Source organism: Chiloscyllium plagiosum, unplaced genomic scaffold, assembly GCF_037043375.1.
Source record: "Chiloscyllium plagiosum isolate Xiang-an unplaced genomic scaffold, Cpla_swu_hap1 HiC_scaffold_35, whole genome shotgun sequence".
In the NCBI taxonomy this organism is placed as follows: Eukaryota; Metazoa; Chordata; class Chondrichthyes; order Orectolobiformes; family Hemiscylliidae; genus Chiloscyllium; species Chiloscyllium plagiosum.
Genome location: NW_028270173.1, coordinates 46695724 through 46714904, shown reverse-complemented (window position 1 = coordinate 46714904; position 19181 = coordinate 46695724). Strand labels below are relative to the sequence as shown.

General features: G+C 46.3%; 1 protein-coding gene across 1 annotated transcript; it reads left to right on the top strand.

Annotated features, from left to right (window-relative positions):
• The first annotated feature begins 4848 nt into the window (after positions 1 to 4848).
• On the top strand, positions 4849 to 18936 carry LOC148140770 (putative HLA class I histocompatibility antigen, alpha chain H). Its single transcript, XM_087979551.1, has 7 exons — positions 4849 to 5140; positions 6530 to 6775; positions 8276 to 8554; positions 15684 to 15791; positions 16195 to 16227; positions 16724 to 16759; positions 18211 to 18936. The coding sequence occupies exons 2-6, from the start codon at positions 6658 to 6660 to the stop codon at positions 16753 to 16755; spliced, it is 570 nt and encodes a 189-aa protein (XP_087835677.1). The 5' UTR covers positions 4849 to 5140; positions 6530 to 6657; the 3' UTR covers positions 16756 to 16759; positions 18211 to 18936.
• The last annotated feature ends 245 nt before the right edge of the window (positions 18937 to 19181 follow it).

Sequence of the window (19181 nt, the reverse complement as noted above, 5' to 3'; positions counted from 1 at the left end):
CAATATAAAATTTGCATTTCACAAATGATATCTCTTTTTATCTAAAATACGTTAAATGTGTCAACTATCATTTGCAGATAAAACTTAATTACTAGATACAGTTCACAAAAACAATTCATCAACAAAACTGTTCCTTGCAGTCTGTCCCACTTTCCCCTGAAACCTTCCCAACTGGTGTGGGCACAAGTTGGTGATCTTGGTTGTTTGAGCGAAAGCTGCTTCTTGTTCCTGCCCCAGTACCACTGGCCCTCCTCAGGAGTGAGCTTGTACATTGGTTCACAGTCTCATGACAAATTAGACAAGAACTTTCCTGTGTGGTTTATGTGACCAACACAACACTGCACACTTCTCACATCTGTTCATCCCCATGTCTTTGTTACAGCTCTCACCTTGTCAGGATCAGGGTGAAATCCTCTCACTAACGAACATTTCCTGTGCATTCGACTTCAGTTTTCTTCACCTTTTTCTTTTTCAGCTTCCACTTCATCTGTCAGGACCCCTCCGCAGTCACATTACATTTTAATCAGAGTCTGTGCAATGGCTTCTTTCACTGTCTTTCCACATCGAGATATGAGCAGCTAATCCACAATAATATCCACTGTCAGAAGATCCCTGATGTTCTCATGCTGTCTGCTTTGATGCTGTTCTGGAACAATCATTGAAACCCTTTGGATCTATGCAGCCTCTCAGATTTCCAGGTGTTTTTTCCCCATGGCTGCGATGCTGCAAATGCTTTCTGTAGGAGTTGTCCCTTTCTTGATAACTCCCCTTTTTCCCAGCTCGACTATCTTTCCTTTCAGGTTGGACAGGAGGGCAACTGGATCTCTCCTCAGCAAATGCTGCACTGGTCTCACACTCTCATCCTCTTTGAGATGATATGTGTTGCCAATCTAAGCTTTAGACTTGCTTCAGCTGGGATGAATGGATTGTTACTCAATGTCTACGATCTGGATCAGCTGGTCATTATTGTGACAATCACATTGGTTTCTCAGCTTCATTTGTCCTCTTGGGAAGACTGATGTTTCATGAGATGGTCTCAAATTTACCTTTGATGGATTCATTTTCAGGTCATAAATAGAGCCACTTGACACATGTCTGTGAAGGTTATGATGTTGCATGAATCACTGGCGCCTGTCTGACAGTTCACATTCACCTGATGCTCTCCTTCTGCAGTCATCATTCTAACAAGAACAAACCATTTGTTACCTTGAGACCCAGTGATGCTGACAGGTTATATGGTTTAGAATGACCCGTTTAGAATCACCATCTGACATGTCTCCAGCAATAATCAGTTTGGGCCTGCTTTTCCTCTTTTGAGCTGAAGACTTGTGTTTAAATTGAATCAGATTCTTGCGTGTAGACCACAAATTTCCCAACACTTGATGTCCTTCCTTTTCTTTGCTGTGTTGTCCTCTGCAACATTTACATCCTGTCCACTGGACTTGATGTTTCTGCTGGCCCTTCAGCAAATACTTCTTCTTGTTTTTCCCATTATGCTGTTCTTGTTTACCGGGACAGAGTCTCAGCATAATGCAAAACCTTGTCTTTGTCCGCTAATCCTCTCCAGCTTTGATTGACAACCTCAGAGCTTCTGCACATGGCAACAGATTTCTCGAGCAAGGTTTTCCTCTCTCAGAAGCTGCGCTGTCATGGTGGGACCTCTCAAAAGACATTCTTATCTCCAACAAGATTAGTTTTCAGTTATCCAGACTTTGAGATTCCAGCCAGCTACCTCAATGCCATCACCGTACTGATCCATATTCTTTGTCTCCTTCAGGGATCTGATGTCCAGCACAGCTCCGTTCTGTATAATCAGTCATGGAGTGCTCAAAGAATAGCTTCAAGGCTTTCAAATGTCTCCAGCCTGATATTTCTGTCCCCAGTGAGGTCTAGAATGTAGTCCAGCTTGTAGATGTAGCTTGGACCTGATGGGATGCATCCCAGCGTATTCAAGAAGTAGCCACAGAGATAGTGGATGCACAGAATCTTCTGGAAATTACTCAATTCTGGAAAAATCCCAGAGGATTAGAAAACTGCCACTTTTACTTAAAAAAGAAAGGAAACATAAAATGATATCTTTTGGCTGGTCAGTTTGATGCCTGTTATTGGGAAAATGAATCTAGAAATAAACAGCATGACCAAGCAGAATCAGCATGGCATTGTGAAGGGGAAATCCTGCCTGAAAAATAAATAGAAATCTTTGAGGAAGGAACAAGCAAGATAGATACAGCGGAAGCAGTGGGTGAAATGTCTGGATTTTTGATAATGGCCCACATGAGGCTACTTAATAAGATAAGAGCCCATGATGGTGGAGGTAGTATATTAGCATTGATAGAGGATTAGCGAATGAATTAAAGAGAGAGAGTTCCAATAAAGGCAGCGTTTTCACAATAGCAGCCTGTAACTACTGCCACAGGGATCAGTGTTGGGGCCATAACTATTTACAAAAGATACTAATGACATGGAAGAGAAAAGTGAATGTAATACAGTCTGGTTTGAGGATGATACAAAAAGATGTGGGATGGCAAGTGACGAAGATGACATGAAGTGTCTGCAGAGGGATATAAGAGATTGACTGAATGGGCCAACACTTGGCAGATGGAATGTAATGTGGAAAAATGTAGGTTTTGCACTTTGTCAGGACAAACTCAGGGACTGAATATCATTCAAATGGAGAAAGCCACAGGAAAGAGGGATTTCAGGGTCTTCACCCCAGAATCACAAAAAGCTGGTGTTCAGGTTCAGCCGGAAGGCAAATGGAATATTGGCCTTGACTTCAAAAGGATGGAGTGTAAAAGTAAGGAGGTTTTGTAAAAACTATAGATTGGGCACTGGTCAGACCCAGTGGGAAGACGGTGAACAGGCTTTGGCCCTTTATCAAAGGAAGGATATCCTGGTAGTGAGGGCAGTCTGAAGAAGGTTCACCTGGCTGGTCCTAGATATGGAGGTTCAGTCTGATGGGGAGAGCTTGAGTAGATTAGCCTGCACTCATTGGAACATAGAAACATGAGAGGTGGCCTTTCCCCAGTGGAGGGGAGTCCAAAACTAGAGGAGAGAGGTATAAGAGGGGAAAGATTTAAAGGGACCTGAGGGGCCAGTTTTTCACACAAGGGGTGGTGGGTATATGGAACCAGCTGCCAGAGGATGTGGTAGAGGTGAGTACAATTACAATATTCAAAAGACATTTGGACAGGTACATGGACAAGAAAGCTCGAGGGGAATACAGGACAAACACAGACAAATGGGATTAATCTAGTTTAGGAAACCTGGTGGTGGGCATGGATGAGTTAGGCTGAAGGGTCTGTTTCCATGCTGTATGTTTCTACAACTCTCTCTGATTCTAGGCCTTTTTAAAATTTTTTATTTCAAAAATATACTTTATTCATAAGATATTTTGATAATCTGTACAATTGGTTATGCCATACATACGTAAACATTTTCCCGAAGGGTCTCAAGGACACTACGTGCTGACCACTTCCTGATGGACTTGTGGTCAAAGGTGTTTTTCTTCATAAACTTCTCCACGAAGGACAGGTGATACGGAACGGTCCAACTACTTGGAGCGTTCCGCGGCAGCGAGGCCAGGCCCATCCTTCGCAACACCGGGGACAGGTAGAACCTCAGTACGTAGTGACACTTGGTGTTTGCGTACCGGGGATCCACGCACAGCTTGATGCAGCCACACACAAAGGTGGCCATCAGGGTGAGGGTGGCATTGGGTGTATTTTTTCCCCCGTTGCCCAGATCTTTATACAGTGAGTCCCTTCGGACCCGGTCCATCTTTGACCTCCATATCAACTGGAAGATGGCCCGGGTGACTGCAGCGGCACAGGTTCTGGGAATAGGCCAGACCTGTGCCACATATAATAGCAATGACAGTGCCTCACACCTGATGACCAGGTTTTCTCCCGCGATGGAGAGCGACCGTAGCTTCCATCTGCCCAGTTTCTGCCTCACTTTGCTGATACGCTCCTCCCAAGACTTGGCACACACCCCAGCGCCCCCGAACCAAATACCCAGCACCTTTAGGTGATTGGTCCTGATGGTGAAGGGGATCGAGGATTGGTCGGCCCAGTTCCCGAAGAGTATGGCCTCGCTCTTGCCTCGGTTTACCTTGGCCTCCGAGGCCCATTCGAACTGGTCACATATGCACATGAGTCTGCGCACGGACAGCAGACCCGAGCAGATAACGGCGACGTCATCCATGTACAGGGAGGCCTTAACTTGCAGGCCCCCGCTGCCAGGAATAGTCACCCCTCTCAGGCTCGCATCCTTCCTGATGGACTCAGCAAATGGCTCTACGCAGCACACAAACAAGGCAGGAGAGAGAGGGCAGCCCTGCCTGATTCCAGATCTGACTGGGAAGCTATCTGATTCCCACCCATTGATTGAGACTGCACTGACTCTCGGCCTGCTCCAGAAGTAACTCTCAGACCATGGGCCCTTCAGGACCCCACTCTGGAGCTCAGGGACACCTGGTACTTGCCTTGCACCAGCCAGGTCACTGTGTGCAGGGATAAACAGTGTCTTCCATATGCAGACACACAGATCTTAACACATAACGCTGGATACACGGGGAAATGTACAAGTTTAAACGGATGCAAAGAGGGATGATCCACCCGGATAGAGATGAGAGTTCAGGGTCTCACATGACCAGCTTTTATAATTGGATAGGGATCACTGTCCTTTCTAATGAAGAGTGGGAGCGGGGCTGTCGGATGGAGAATGAGGATTTCCCTCCCAATTCAGCTGCAGCACACGGTCTGTGCTTTCACCTCCTGGAGCGATCCCTGTTCCTGATGTGGGCAGCGTCTCAAACCTGCAGCTCTTGGTGTCAAACCCCTGTGTGTCTGCCTTTCAGGCTCCCGGGAACTGGGGACAGGCTCACGGTTTCACAGTTAATTGGGTGTTTTTTTCTGATACGAACCAATCATTCCCCTCTCTGTTTGAGTTGGAGGAAATGATCACATTTCCATCGAACTTGGAGAATGGACTCACTGCAGACGTTTTTCTTTGTCATTTCCAGTCCATTATCAGCAGCTTTTACCCCAATCCGTTTTTGATGGGAATAACGACAGTGGATTCCCAGAATGTTGCTGATCCTTCTCTCCATCTCCCTGTGTTTTTCCCGGGTCTCCCGGTAAGTACAGAATTCAGCTTTCCATTCTCTCTCTCTCTCTGTGTCTGGGGTGAATGTGAGTCTCTTGGTGAGAGTTTGAAATGGGGGATGTTTGACCAGCCGCCTGTTACACAGCCAGCCTGATCTTTTACACATTGAAGGCAGCACAGTCTGGGAGACTCTGATGGGATTTGTGTCCAGGTGTCCTGACAGCAGGGTGTAGAAACCCCGAGATCAGAGAAGCTCCGAGCAAAAGGGAAATGGTTCCAATGGAGAATTTTAATTTTCACATCGATTGGGAGAAGCCAGACAGCTTCATCATTCCTGGTCTAAAGTCTTGTAAACCCTGCGGGGAGGAGAAGGAGACTCCATGTTTAACCCAGCCCAGGCTCAGTTGTGATGCCCTCATGTAAGGAGTGAGTGTTGTGGATGGGCTAACAATTAAGCAGGCCGTGAGTCAGCAGTTACTCACTGCAGAATTCCCAACATCTGACCTGCTTTTGCATACAGTATACATGTGGTTCATCCACTTCAGTTTCTGGACACTCAGTGATTACAACACCATTGAATGTCAAAGGGAGATAGTTACATTCTCACCGGTTTCAGTTGGTCAGTACATGAGGCCTGTGTGTGCTGCCAGTATAACTCGCCACTTACTAGCCGAAGCCTGAATATTGTCACAAGTGTGGCACTAGAAAAGCATAGCAGGTCACGCAGCATCCGAGGAGCAGAAGAGTTAATGGTTCGAGCATAAGCTGTTCCTGAATATTGCCCAGGTGTTGCTGCATTTGGTAATGGATGGGTTAAGTGCCTGAGGAATCACAAACAATGCTGAACATTGTGCAATCATCAGTGAACATCTCTATTTCTGACTTTATACTGGACAGAAGGTCCCTGAGGAGCTCTTGTAGTGATGTCCTGGAGCTGAGATGCCTGACCTCCAACAACTACAACCATTTTCTCCTGTGCCAAGTATGACTCCAACCGGCAGAAAGTTTTCCCCCTGATTCCCACTTTGCCAGGACTCCTTGATGCTACACTTGGTCAAACGTGGCCTAGATACCCAGGGCTGCCACTCTTGCCTGCCCTCTGGAATTCAGCTTTTTTGTGCATGTTTGAACCAAGTCTATAATGAGGTCAGGAACTCAGTGGCCCCTGGAGAAACTAAACTGGGTGTCACTGAGCAGGTTATTGCTGCTTGATAACACTTTCTATCAGTTTACTGATGATCGAGAGTAGGCTGATGGGGGTGGTTAATTCACTGGGTTGGATTTGTCCACATTGTCACATTGAGGCTCGTGTTGGAGCTGTACTGGAACATCTTGGTTAGGTGTGTAGGAATTTTCTGGGGCATAAGTCTTCAGTACTGTGTAGATGGTTATTAACCCCTTCTTTAACTGATATTTGCAGACACCGACTCACTGACTGTGATCGACACGGCAGTCTCTGGCATTAAGAATTTTCCAGAAGTGACTAACATTGCGATAGTCAATGGAGTTCAACTCAATTATCATGGCACTAATGTTCATCAGCAGTTCATGGTGGACTATTTTGATGCAGAATACTGGCAATATCTCACAGGTCTCAGGAATACACGATCAGACATGGCAAAGGAGAATCTGAATACAATGATGAAAAGTACAAACCAGACATCTGGTAAGATCGGTGATATGGAATTTCTGAATGGTAATGTTGACTGTGGTGTAGGTGGTGTCCCTCTGGGTTCTGTATCAGAAGGTTGTTTGGTACAAAGCCCCCACCCCAGGGCATAAACACAGCAATTACACTGAACATGCCAGTTCAGGCTTTACAGAATGCTGTGCTGTTGAAGTTGCTGTCTGTCAAATGAGATGCTGAACAGAGTGTCCGTTGGCTTTATATTGATGAACCTTTGAAGAAGAGCAGGGAAGTTATCCCTAACACCCTGGTCAGTATCAAACTTCAATTTTCATCATTTGCAAGTATGTAGGAGCCTTCCTGTGTCCAAATTATCTCCCACATTGCCTCCTTTTAAAACAATTACTAAAGGTAATGAATTACATCACACTTCAGCATTCCTAGAGATCACGAAACTTGCTTTTTAAAAACAAACTTAATTTTATTTGTTCTTTCCAATGAGTAACAGGCAGGTACTGAGCCTGAGTTATATTGTTCCTTGTAACATTTCTACATTCCACATGTGACACAGTGTGAGCCAGAGGTATGCATTTATGAAATGTGTCATACTGATGAAGATCAGGAGTTGGTTTACGATTGAGTGAATGGGAATCTGGTGAGATGGGTGTGATCCTCCAGGAATGGGCAGCTTGTTGGGTCTCAATGTCTGTTCATACATAAGGTTGGGGGGAGGGAGACATTGCTCTTTCCCAATATTACAGAATGGGCAATGTGAATCCAACAGGCAGTGTGAGAGGACAGTGAGAAGCTCTGTAGGAAATATCTGAGAGATAAAGCAGTGGAGATGATCAAATCCATACCCCAGCACTGACCCCTGGATCACCCCATTCAGGCCACCCGCCAGCACTGACCCCTGGGTCACTCCACTCAGTCTATCCCCTAGATCACCCCGCTCAGTCCGTCTCCCAGTGCTGACCCCTGGATCACCCCACTCAGTCCGACTCCAGCACTAACCTCCTGATATCATTCATTACTGGAGTATAATTTCCAATTCTATTTGATACTAGATTACCCTCCCCTCAGATCAGGCAAGTTGTCATTTATTTGCAAAAAATTTAATACTATTTCCTGTTTGATCACCGATGGGAATTCACACGTTTCAATGGATAACAATTGTTGAAATCACTGATGACGGCGATATTAAGAGATCGATGCGACTTGGATTTTATGGAAAGGAATACCTCAGCTTCGATCAAGGTAGAATGAGATGGATCACAACCAATCACAATGCAGTGAAGACTAAAGAGAAATGGGATTCTGATTAATTCTGGAACAAATATTGGGAAACACATCTAGGGCAAGGGTTTGTTCGGGATTTAAAGAGATATTTGCAAGCTGGAAAGCAGTATTTTGGAAGGAAAGGTGTGTATTTCAGTTTTGTTCCATGTTCTGATCTAACCTCACTGACCTGTGAAACTGCTCTCCCATTCCATTCAGTGTCTGTCTATTGTTTGTGTTTTCACCCTTTTCACATCACAGTTCAGCCTGAAGTGTTCATCTCCAGGAGGGAGCCCAATGGTCAGGACAAGCCACTCACTCTCTCCTGCCTGGTCACTGGGTTTGATCCTGTAGACGTCGAGGTGACCTGGCTAAGGAATGGAGAGGTCATGTCTGAGACCCAATCCTCGGGGGTTCGACCGAACCACGATGGGACCCATCAGATCCAGAAAGAGATTGAGATCAATGCTGGGGATGAGGATCAATACTCCTGTCACATTGACCACAGCAGCCTGGCAGAGGCCCAGCTCTATCAGTGGGGTAAGGAACTGGAGTCTGTGTGTCTGTGTGTATCCATGCAATTTTTTTTACAATGCATAAACTTTTAAAATTTATGAAAATCCTTTGATAGCTCTTTCTGAGATTGACCTTAGATTTTCTTGGACTCACACTTCCTCGGATTGGGTAAAATGATAGTGGGTGGAATTCCCTCTTTTAGTGAGGAGGGGAGGTGATGACGTGGTGGTATTATCACGAGACTATTAATCCAGAGACCTGAGTAACATCCTGGTGACCTGAGTTTGTATTCTATTTGTTAGATGGTGGAAGTTGATTTGAATGAAAATCTGGAATTAAGAGTCTAATAATGACAATGAAACCATTGTTGTGTAAACCTGTTTGGTTCATGAATTCCCTTTTGGGTGGAAATCAGCCGTTCTCACCTCCATGTGACTCCAGTCATACAGCAGTGTGGGTAACTCTCAGCTGCCCTCTGACCAATTAGGATTGATTTATAAATGCTAGACCAGCCAGTAAGACTGCTGTTTCTGATTTATAGAAACTACGTAAAGTTGAATGTTAGAGGGTTGATCAGTAAGTTCTCAGATGATATGAAATGAGTGTGGTGGGACATAGTGAGGAGGATAGCCTTCGATTACAGGAAGATATAGATGTTCTGGTCAGGTGGGCTGATCAGTGCCAAATGGAATTCACTCTGGATAAGGCGAAGGTGATGCCCTGGGGCAGGACAACCAAGGCAAGGGAATACTTGATGGATCCTGGGAAGTATTTGCCGCGTGTATCCCCCTTAAAATTTTCACCTCTCACCTTGAATATGTGACCTCTCGTTATTGAATCCTTCAGCTTGGGAAAAAGCTTATTCCTATCCACCCTGTGTATACCCTTCATGATTTTGTAGACCTCAATCAGGTCCCCCCTCAATCTCCTTTTTTTCTAATGAAAATAAACCTAACCTACTCAACCTTTCTTCATAGCTAGCACCTTCCATACCAGGCAACATCCTTGGAAATCGTCTCTGCACCCTTTCCAAAGCATCCATATCCTTTTGGTAATGTGGCGACCAGAACTGTGCACAGTATTCTAAATGCGGCCGAACCAATGTCTTGTACAATTTTTACATGACCTGCCAGCTCTTATACTCAATACCCCGTCCAATGAAGGCAAACATATTATATGCCTTCTTGACCACTCTATCCACCTGTCCAGCCACCTTCAGGGTACAATGGACCTATACATCCAGATCCCTCTGCCCAACAACTCTTCCCAAGGCTCTTCCATTTACGGTATAGTTCGCTCTAGAATTAGACTTCCCAAAATGCATCACCTCACATTTGCCTGGATTGAACTCCATCTGCCACTTCTCCGCCCAACTCTCCAGTCTATCCATATTCTCCTGTATTCTTTGACAGTCTCTATGCTTTCTGCTACCTCACCAAACTTCGTATCTTCTGCAAACTTACTGATCAGACCAACTCTGCCCTCTTCCAGATCATTTATGTATATCACAAACAACAGTGACCCCAACACTGACCCCTGTGGAACACCACTGGTCACCTTTCTCCATTTGGAGAAACTCCCTTCAACTACTACTCCCTGTCTCCTGTTGCTCAACCAGTTCTTTATCCACCTCGCCAGAACACCCTGCACACCATGTGACTTCACTTTCTCCATTAGTTTACTACGTGGGAACCCTATCAAATGCCTTACTAAAGTTCATGTGTATGATATCTACAGCCCTTCCTTCATCTATCAACTTGGTCACTTCCTCAAAGAACTCTATTAAGTTGGTAAGGCACGATCTCCCCCACACAAAACCATGTGGCCTATCACTGATAAGCCCATTCTTTCTAAATATAAATGGATTTTATCCTTCAGTACCTTCTCCAGCAAGTTTCCCACCACTGACATCAGGCTCACTGGTCTGTGGTTACCCGCAATATCCCTACTATCCTCCTTGTACAGGGGGACAACATGAGCAACCCTCCAGTCCTCTGGCAGCTCACCTGTGTTTAAGGACGCTACAAAGATATCTATCAGGGTCCCAGCTATTTCCTCTCTCACCTCCCTCAGCAACCTGGGTTAGATCCCATCCAGTCCTGGAGATTTGTCCACCTTAATATCCTTCAGCCTACCCAGCATATCTTGCCTCTTTATGTCAACGTGATCCAGAGTAAACAAACTTCTCTCTCTAATCTCATGTCCCTCTCCTCAGTGAACACTGATGCAAAGTAATCATTGAGAATCTCACCCATTTTCTCAGGTTCGACACACAACCTTCCTTCCTTATCCTTTAGTGGACCAACCCTTTCTCTAGTTACCCTCTTGCTTCTTATATATGAATAAAAGGCTTTGGGATTCTCCTTATTTCATGACCCCTTTTAGCCCGCTTGATTCCTCATTTAAGATTGTTCCGACTCTCCCGATATTCCTCCAAGACCCGTTCTGTTCTAAGCTGCCTGGACCTTATGTACACTTCCCTTTTCCTCTTGGCTAGTTGCATGATTTCTCCGATTATCCACGGTTCATGAATCTTGCCTTTCCTATCCCTTGTTTTCAAAAGGACATGCCTATCCTGCACTATCTTTAACCTGTCTTTGAAAGCCTCCCACTTCTCAAATGTGGACTTCCCTTCAAATAGCTGTGTCCAATCCACATTTCCCAGCTCCTGCCTAATTTTGATGTAATTGGCCTTGGCCCAGTTTAGTACTCTTCCCTTAGGACCACTCTCATCTTTGTCCATGAGTATTCTAAAACTTACAGAATTGTGGTCACTATTCCCAAAGAAAACCTCCCACTGCAACTTCTACCACCTGACCTGGTTCATTCCCCAACACCAGATCCAATATGGCCGCTTCCCTTGTTGGACTATTGACATACTGCTCCAGAAAACTTTCCTGGATGCTCCTTACAAAATCTGCCCCATCCAGACCTCTGACACTAAGTGTATTCCAGTCAATTTTGGGGAAATTAAAATCTCCCATTATCACCATCTTGTTGCCTTTACATCTTTCTATAATCTGTTCACCTATTTGTTCTTCTACTTCTCGCTCACTGTTGGGAGGCCTGTATACAGCCCCAACAATGTAACTGACCCCTTCTTATTTCTCCGCCCCACCCATAATGCCTCACTACCCAAACCCTCTGTAGTGTCCTCCTTTAGCACAGCCGTGATATCATCCCTGACCATCAATGCAACTCCTCCACCCACCTTTTACTTTCCTCCCTGTCCTGTCTGAAGCATCTATATCCTGGAACATTTAGTTGCCAATCATGCCCTTCCTTCAACCAAGTCTCTGTGATCTCAATAATGCCATACTCCCAGGCACTAATCCAAGCCCTAAGTCCATCTGCCTTACTCACACTGCATTAAAGTATCTGCACTTCAGGCCACCCAGTTCTTTTGCATTCATCTGCTGTCTGCCTACTCTTCCCCTTGGTAACGCTAACTTCATGATCCTTATAGTCTCCAGTGTCCACCTCGCTGTCTACTAGTCTTCTCTTCTGGTTCCCAGCCCCCTGTCACATTAGTTTAAACCCTCCCCAACAGCAGTAGCAAAAACACCCCCAAGGACATTGGTTCCAGTCTGGTTCAGATGTAGACCGACAATTTGTAATTGTCCTGCCTTCCCCAGAATTGATCCCAATGTCCCACAAATCTGAACCCCTCCCTCCTACCCCATCCCTCAAGCCACATGTTCATCCTGCCTATTCTTTCATTTCTACCCTGGCTAACACGTGGCACTGGTAGTAATCCCGCGATCACTACCTGTGAGGTCCTCCCCTTTAACTTCTCTCCGAGCTCCCTGAATTCTGCTTTCAGGACCTCATCTCAATCTTTTACTTGTATCGTTGGTGCCTATATGGGAGTCTCGTTTTCAGCCACAGAACCGCTTATCTATTCGCCTTACAATAGAATCCACTGTGACTATGGCCCTACAAGTCTTTTTCCGCCTTTGTGAACAGCAGAGCCCACCAAGGCGCCATGATCCTGGCAACTGTTGCCCTCCCCTGGTGAGCCATCTCCCCCAGCAGTATCCAAAGTGGTATACCTGTCTTGGAGGGAGATGACCGCAGGGGACACCTGCACTGCCTTCCTGCTCTTTTTCTACCTTTTGGTCACCCATTCACTGTCTCCCTCAGCAGTTCTAACCTGCGGTGTGACCATATCACTAAACGTGCTGTCCACGACCTCCTCAGCATCTCGGATGCCCCACAGTGAGTCCATCCGCAGCTCCAGAGCCATCACACGGTCAAACAAGAGCTGCAACTGGACACACTTCTTCCAAATGTAAGAGTCAGGGACGTCAGCCACGTTCCTGAGCTCCCACATCAAGCAAGAGGCACATGCCACCGGTCTGAGGTCCCCTACCATTGTAAGCCTTAGCTTTATATCAACTAACTAAAACCAAACAATGCACTTAAATATATGAAAGAAACGAAAGTAAAAGAAAGCCTTACCTTACAGAATCCTTTTCTTCTGGTTAGAGTGGGGGGGGGGGGGGGGGAGGGAGATACTACACGTGTAGTATCACGGGTTTAGCCGCTGCCCAAATTTATACTAAGTCCTTACTTTCCCGGCAACCTCCTAGTCTCCACCACTACCTCTGCTCTGTCTCCCGCTGCTCTCAGACAGGAAAAAGGCTTTGGGCTTCGAAGGTAAGAACTTATACTGTTCTCTTACTTTCCCGGCAACCTCCTGGTCTCCAACATCACCTCCACTCTGTCTCCCTCTGCTCCCGGACAGGAAGAAAAAGAGAATAAAATGGGTCTGGGTGGATACTCTTCGGAGGGTCGGTGTGGACCTCTTGGGCTGAAGGGCCTGTTTCCGCACTATCAGGAATCTAATGTAATCAAAAAAGATTTACAGGCATGATGTGTCATCAAGATGGCGGTGGAGTGTAGCTCCACATTTTTTTGGTCTTTCTGTTTGTACTCACCTCTTTCCCTGAGCTTGAACAGCATCAGCAGCAGCAAAGTATCCCAGTGTGGACTCGACTGGGCCTAGTGTGGACCTTGTGATGGTGGTAAGTGAGCCTTGCTTACTTACTTTACCAGGGCCGAGCATGGGGAGCTGGCATCAGAATTGGCAGCTGCTACCCAGCGGAGGCGATGTTGGTAGGGTAGGCTCAGCAGCAAAAGATGGCACCTGAGGATCAGTAACTTCGTCATTGGTTGGACCCAGCTCTAGTGATGGAGATACAGTGGTGGGAGGGCCTCATAGTGACATTGGTGAGGTTGGCCAAATGGTGAGAGATGCGATTCTGATGTTGGTGGATCCGGTGCAGGTGGCAGCAAGGCGGTGGCAGAGGAGAATTGGCCCAGATTTACAAGATGGTGCCTGAAGAGTGGCAGTTTCAGCGTTGGTTGGGTCCAGTGTAGAGAGTGGGCGAGGCAGTGGGAGAGGGATCGTGGTGCAGCATCATCGATGATCAGGCCTCATGGACTCTCTTGAAGCTTTAACTCTCATTTTTTTGTTTTTTTTAAAAATAGAATCCCAACAGTGTCGAAACAGGTGCTATGGCCCAACAAGTTTACACTGATCCTCCGAGGAATATCCCACCTGAACCCATTCCCCATTACTCTACATTTACCCCTGACTAATGCACCTAACCTACACATTCCTGAACACAATAGGCAATTTAGCATGGCCACTTTACCTGACCTGCACATCTTTGGATTGGGGGAGGAAACCCATGCAGACAAGGGGAGTATGTGCAAACTCCACACAGACAGTCGCCCGAGGCTGGAGTCGAACCTGGATACCTGGCACTGGGAGGCAGCAGTGCTAACCACTGAGCCACTGTGCTGTCCCCTTGTTCTTAAAACTAATCAAAATGGCCTCAGATTGTGGTGACAGTGAAAAATCTTCTCACTGTATCTTACTGTTTGCTCACTGTAAAATACACATAACAATGAAATCATTCATTCATTCACGTGGTCGGACTAGAGAGGGTGCAGAGGAGATTTACCAGGATATGCCTGGTCTGGAGAGTTTCCGTTATGAAGAGAGATGAGACAGACTGGGATTGTTTTACATACGGCAGAGGAGATCGAAGTGGGAAGGGACATGATTGTGGTGTATAAAATCATGGGGAGCACAGATAAGGCAGACAGAAGAAACATTTCCCTCTGTGGGGTGGAGAGATCAATGAACAGGGCCAATAGATTTTATATAAGTCTGAGAACATCCACATTAAATCTGAGAACGTTCCGAGGAGCGGTGAGGAAAAGTGGGTCGTGGGAATCTGGAACTCACTGTGTGTTTGGATGTTGAAGCAGAAACCCTCATTAGCATTTAAGGAGTATTTAGATGTGTCCTTGTGATTCCAAGGCTAACAAGGCTATGGCCAAGTGCTTGAAAATGGGATTAAAACAGTTTGTTGGTTGTTGTTAACTGGTGCGGACGTGATGTGCTGAAGGGTGTCTCTCTCTCTCTGTGCTGCAGCCATTTCTGTCTCTGTGACCCCCACATCCCAGGAGCAAATTAATGAGGTTAATGTGTCCAGTGCTTATCATTCACTCTACTGAATCTCCACTATACCTCCCTCCAGAACAGTCTGTCTGATGTGAGGTTTGATGTTCAGGACACAATGTCATTCTCTGGATAGAGTCTAACCGAAGATGCACTTTGTCACTTTATATTGTAACCCCCTTGAGTTAAAGGCCAACACTCGAATAACTTTGTGTTTTTTAATGGAACATGCATGAGATTTTTATGATGTTTATACATGGCCTTGCTAAATGTACTATATTTAACATCGTATAATTTCACAACAGCAGGAAAGGGTTCAGATTTGTCTTTCTCAGATCTAAAGTGGATGATTGCACACTTCCCCACATTGGATAAAACTGAAGCAGATGGAATTCACTCATTTACTCTGTTACTGTCCCTTCAGTCCGTCTCTCAATCTAGCGCCTTCTGTAAACATGGATATTATCCCCCTAGATTGGGACAACACGTTCTTTACACCCCCTTCAATAAGATCTTTAGGGACTTTAGGAGAGTGAACCTGAGTGACGGTCAAACCAATGTTGACCCAACCCCATCAAGTCCCAACGGATAAGTTCTTTTCAATTGTCTTGAATCGACATGAATTGGGAACGGATCCAGGAACAGAGATAATCCTGATGTTATTCAAATGTATTTCAGAAGTCCCGAAAAACAGTGCAGGATATGCTCATCTTGGAATTGTGATTGGATTAGTCGTTGCAATGGCTGCAATATTTGGAATGATCATCTGGAAAAAGCCCTGGAGAGGTAAGAATCAGAGAGAGGGGAATGTGGAACTGAGGGGACAGGGTGAGTGTGGGGGAATCTCCTGTACTGGGAGTACAGGGCACTGTGGGGAATGGAACTGAATAACCCCCACACACACATACACACGTATACACACGTCCTGTCCCCTGTCTGACTTTCCTTCAGGTGATCGGCCCAGTCCAGGGCTAATATTGATCATTAAACCCTTCACACACTCTCACCTCCTCACTGACTGAGTATCAATGGAATGGGAGAGATCGCCAGAATCTCCATAAAAGGTGAGGATGGAAAGGAATGTGGGAACTAGGATTTCTTACAGAACCTCAATTCCCACACACTGTGTTGTCATCCTTTGAGAATGGATTATTCCCCATTCTAATGGACATTTATTTTGTTTCTGCAGATTCCCCAAGTGGGACCTACACAACAGCTCCCAGTAAGTGACTGAGGGGACAGAGTGTTGGGAATGATGGAGCGGGATTTGCAAGTACAGAGTTACATTCCACTGAGTGTTACTCAGGCTGACACATGTGCCACCTTCCTCACTCTGAAGACCCTCAAACTCTCGTCTCTTTTCCCACTTCTTCCTCATTTTCACACTTTTCCCACCCCCCATTCGTCTCCATCCAATTCTTTGCTCTTTCATCTGTTATCCCCATCCGTCACCATTCAGTTCCTGTTCCCTCAGGCCCCAGTGTCCCACTGCCTCACCCTTCACTTCCCCATCCCCCACACTGCACTCCCTAAACCCCACCATCCACTCTCTCCCTCCAATCCCTCTTCCTCCACTCCCTTTGTGCTGTGCTCTCTGAGTCTGGTTTGTTAATGCTGAGGGGAATTGAATCCTGGGTCCTGTGACTGAGCGACAATAACTCAAAATGGTCAAGTTTATATTTTGTTCCGTTTCTCACAGTCTGTCTTTATTTTCTCAGCTTCTGATATCTCTGTTCCAGCTCCTTCATGATTTGGTGAGTGACATTTTAATGTAGCTCCAGTGATGTATAACATTTTCACTCTGCTCCTGACCCTGTCCCACCCTCCCAGACACTGTTAAACCCTGTCAGACTAATTCCCCTCCCCTCCTGACCCTGTCCCACCCTCCCAGACACTGTTAAACCCTGTCAGTCTAATTCCCCTCCCCTCCTGACCCTGTCCCACCCTCCCAGTCACTGTTAAACCCTGTCAGACTAATTCCCCTCCCCTCCTGACACGGTCCCACCCTCCCAGTCACTGTTAAACCCTGTCAGACTAATTCCCCTCCCCTCCTGACCCTGTCCCACCCTCCCAGACACTGTTAAACCCTGTCAGTCTAATTCCCCTCCCCTCCTGACCCTGTCCCACCCTCCCAGTCACTGTTAAACCCTGTCAGACTAATTCCCCTCCCCTCCTGACACGGTCCCACCCTCCCAGTCACTGTTAAACCCTGTCAGACTAATTCCCCTCCCCTCCTGACCCTGTCCCACCCTCCCAGACACTGTTAAACCCTGTCAGACTAATTCCCCTCCCCTCCTGACCCTGTCCCACCCTCCCAGACACTGTTAAACCCTGTCAGACTAATTCCCCTCCCCTCCTGACCCTGTCCCACCCTCCCAGACACTGTTAAACCCTGTCAGACTAATTCCCCTCCTCTCCTGACCCTGTCCCACCCTCCCAGACACTGTTAAACCCTGTCAGACTAATTCCCCTCCCCTCCTGACCCTGTCCCACCCTCCCAGACACTGTTAAACCCTGTCAGACTAATTCCCCTCCCCTCCTGACCCTGTCCCACTCTCCCAGACACTGTTAAACCCTGTCAGACTAATTCCCCTCCCCTCCTGACCCTGTCCCACCCTCCCAGACACTGTTAAACCCTGTCAGACTAATTCCCCTCCCCTCCTGACCCTGTCCCACCCTCCCAGACACTGTTAAACCCTGTCAGACTAATTCCCCTCCCCTCCTGACCCTGTCCCACCCTCCCAGACACTGTTAAACCCTGTCAGACTAATTCCCGTCCCCTCCTGACCCTGTCCCACCCTCCCAGACACTATTAAACCCTGTCAGACTAATTCCCCTCCCCTCCTGACCCTGTCCCACCCTCCCAGACACTGTTAAACCCTGTCAGACTAATTCCCCTCCCCTCCTGACCCTGTCCCACCCTCCCAGACACTGTTAAACCCTGTCAGACGAATTCCCCTCCCCTCCCCACCCTGAAGTGATTACCTTGTGTCTGTCCATTCCTGACCTTGTGGGTTTCCTGGGCCCCACTACAGGTCATTCCCGGAGCCTCATTCCGGAATAATGGGATTCTCCTGTTCCAGTATGAACATGGACATCATTGTCTATCCTTCCTTATCACAGCAGACACACAGAATTACAGCTCATTGTTCACACCCAATTCTTTCAGGACTGAGATCAGTTTTCCGGGAATGTATTTCTACAGGTTAAGCAGTGGATCCCAGGTCTGCAAGTTTGGATCCTGATCCCTCAAGCGAGACCTTCTCAAGTCGTGTTTCCATCCCGTCTCAGAAATGTGAGCAGTGTCACCGTCAGAGGGATCTTCACAGATGTTTCCTCCCTCACAGATTCTCATCTTCACTGTCTTCAGTGGGTCAGTGATTGACCAGAAATAAGGCAACATCCTGAGGGAACTCAGGGGCAGTTTTTATATTGTAGGAAATTGATTTTGCATCTGACGTTAACAAATTTCAAATGTTATGTAAATCTCTGTACATAAATGTCAGTTTTACATATTCTAATTCTGAGATAAATATCTACAGAAATTTTATAAATCTGATTTATTGTTGAATACTAAAATCTGTCACAACTTATCACCATTGTTTAACTACAATCACCAATGTGTGTCATTTGTAATCACTAGAAGTTATTTGTGAACTTATTGATTTTGATGTTTTTATTAATGATTTCACAAGAACGATTCTATTCATTTACACAGCAGCAGCTTGTGGCTCTTGGAACCAGCAGATGTTGAGCTTCAATTCAATGTGAACTGGGGGAGTGAAGACCATCCAACTCCCCAACAAGCCTTCCCCAAACTAACCAGGGAGCTCAAAGTGAGGTTTGTTCAATGTGTGTTAAGAACTGGATGGTTGAAAATGTCTGTAAGTCTGCAGTTTTGGAACAAAATAAAATGTACCACACCCCAGAAGATATCGCACTTTCACTTAATGCCTGGCCCAGGCTGCTGGGGGGGGTGGGGGGGAAGAGTGAAAATCTACCTTTTCCTCCAAACAAGCACCCATGCACACACCCTCTCACACTCAGATACATACTTGACCATACTTGAGGAAAGGGGTAGGCTCACCAGCTGAATGACCCACACAATCCTTGAGACATTAACAGGAGAGAATTATAAAGTGACCCCTGACCTGTCCACTCTCCAGGAATGGGATT

Excerpts from the sequence above, each read along its gene's own strand:
- LOC148140770 (XM_087979551.1), top strand. The coding sequence starts at position 6,658 with ATGGTGGACTATTTTGATGCAGAATACTGGCAATATCTCACAGGTCTC. Across the intron at positions 6,776-8,275 it reads AAGTACAAACCAGACATCTG|TTCAGCCTGAAGTGTTCATC; the intron begins GTAAGATCGGTG and ends TTCACATCACAG. Across the intron at positions 16,228-16,723 it reads GACCTACACAACAGCTCCCA|CTTCTGATATCTCTGTTCCA; the intron begins GTAAGTGACTGA and ends TTATTTTCTCAG.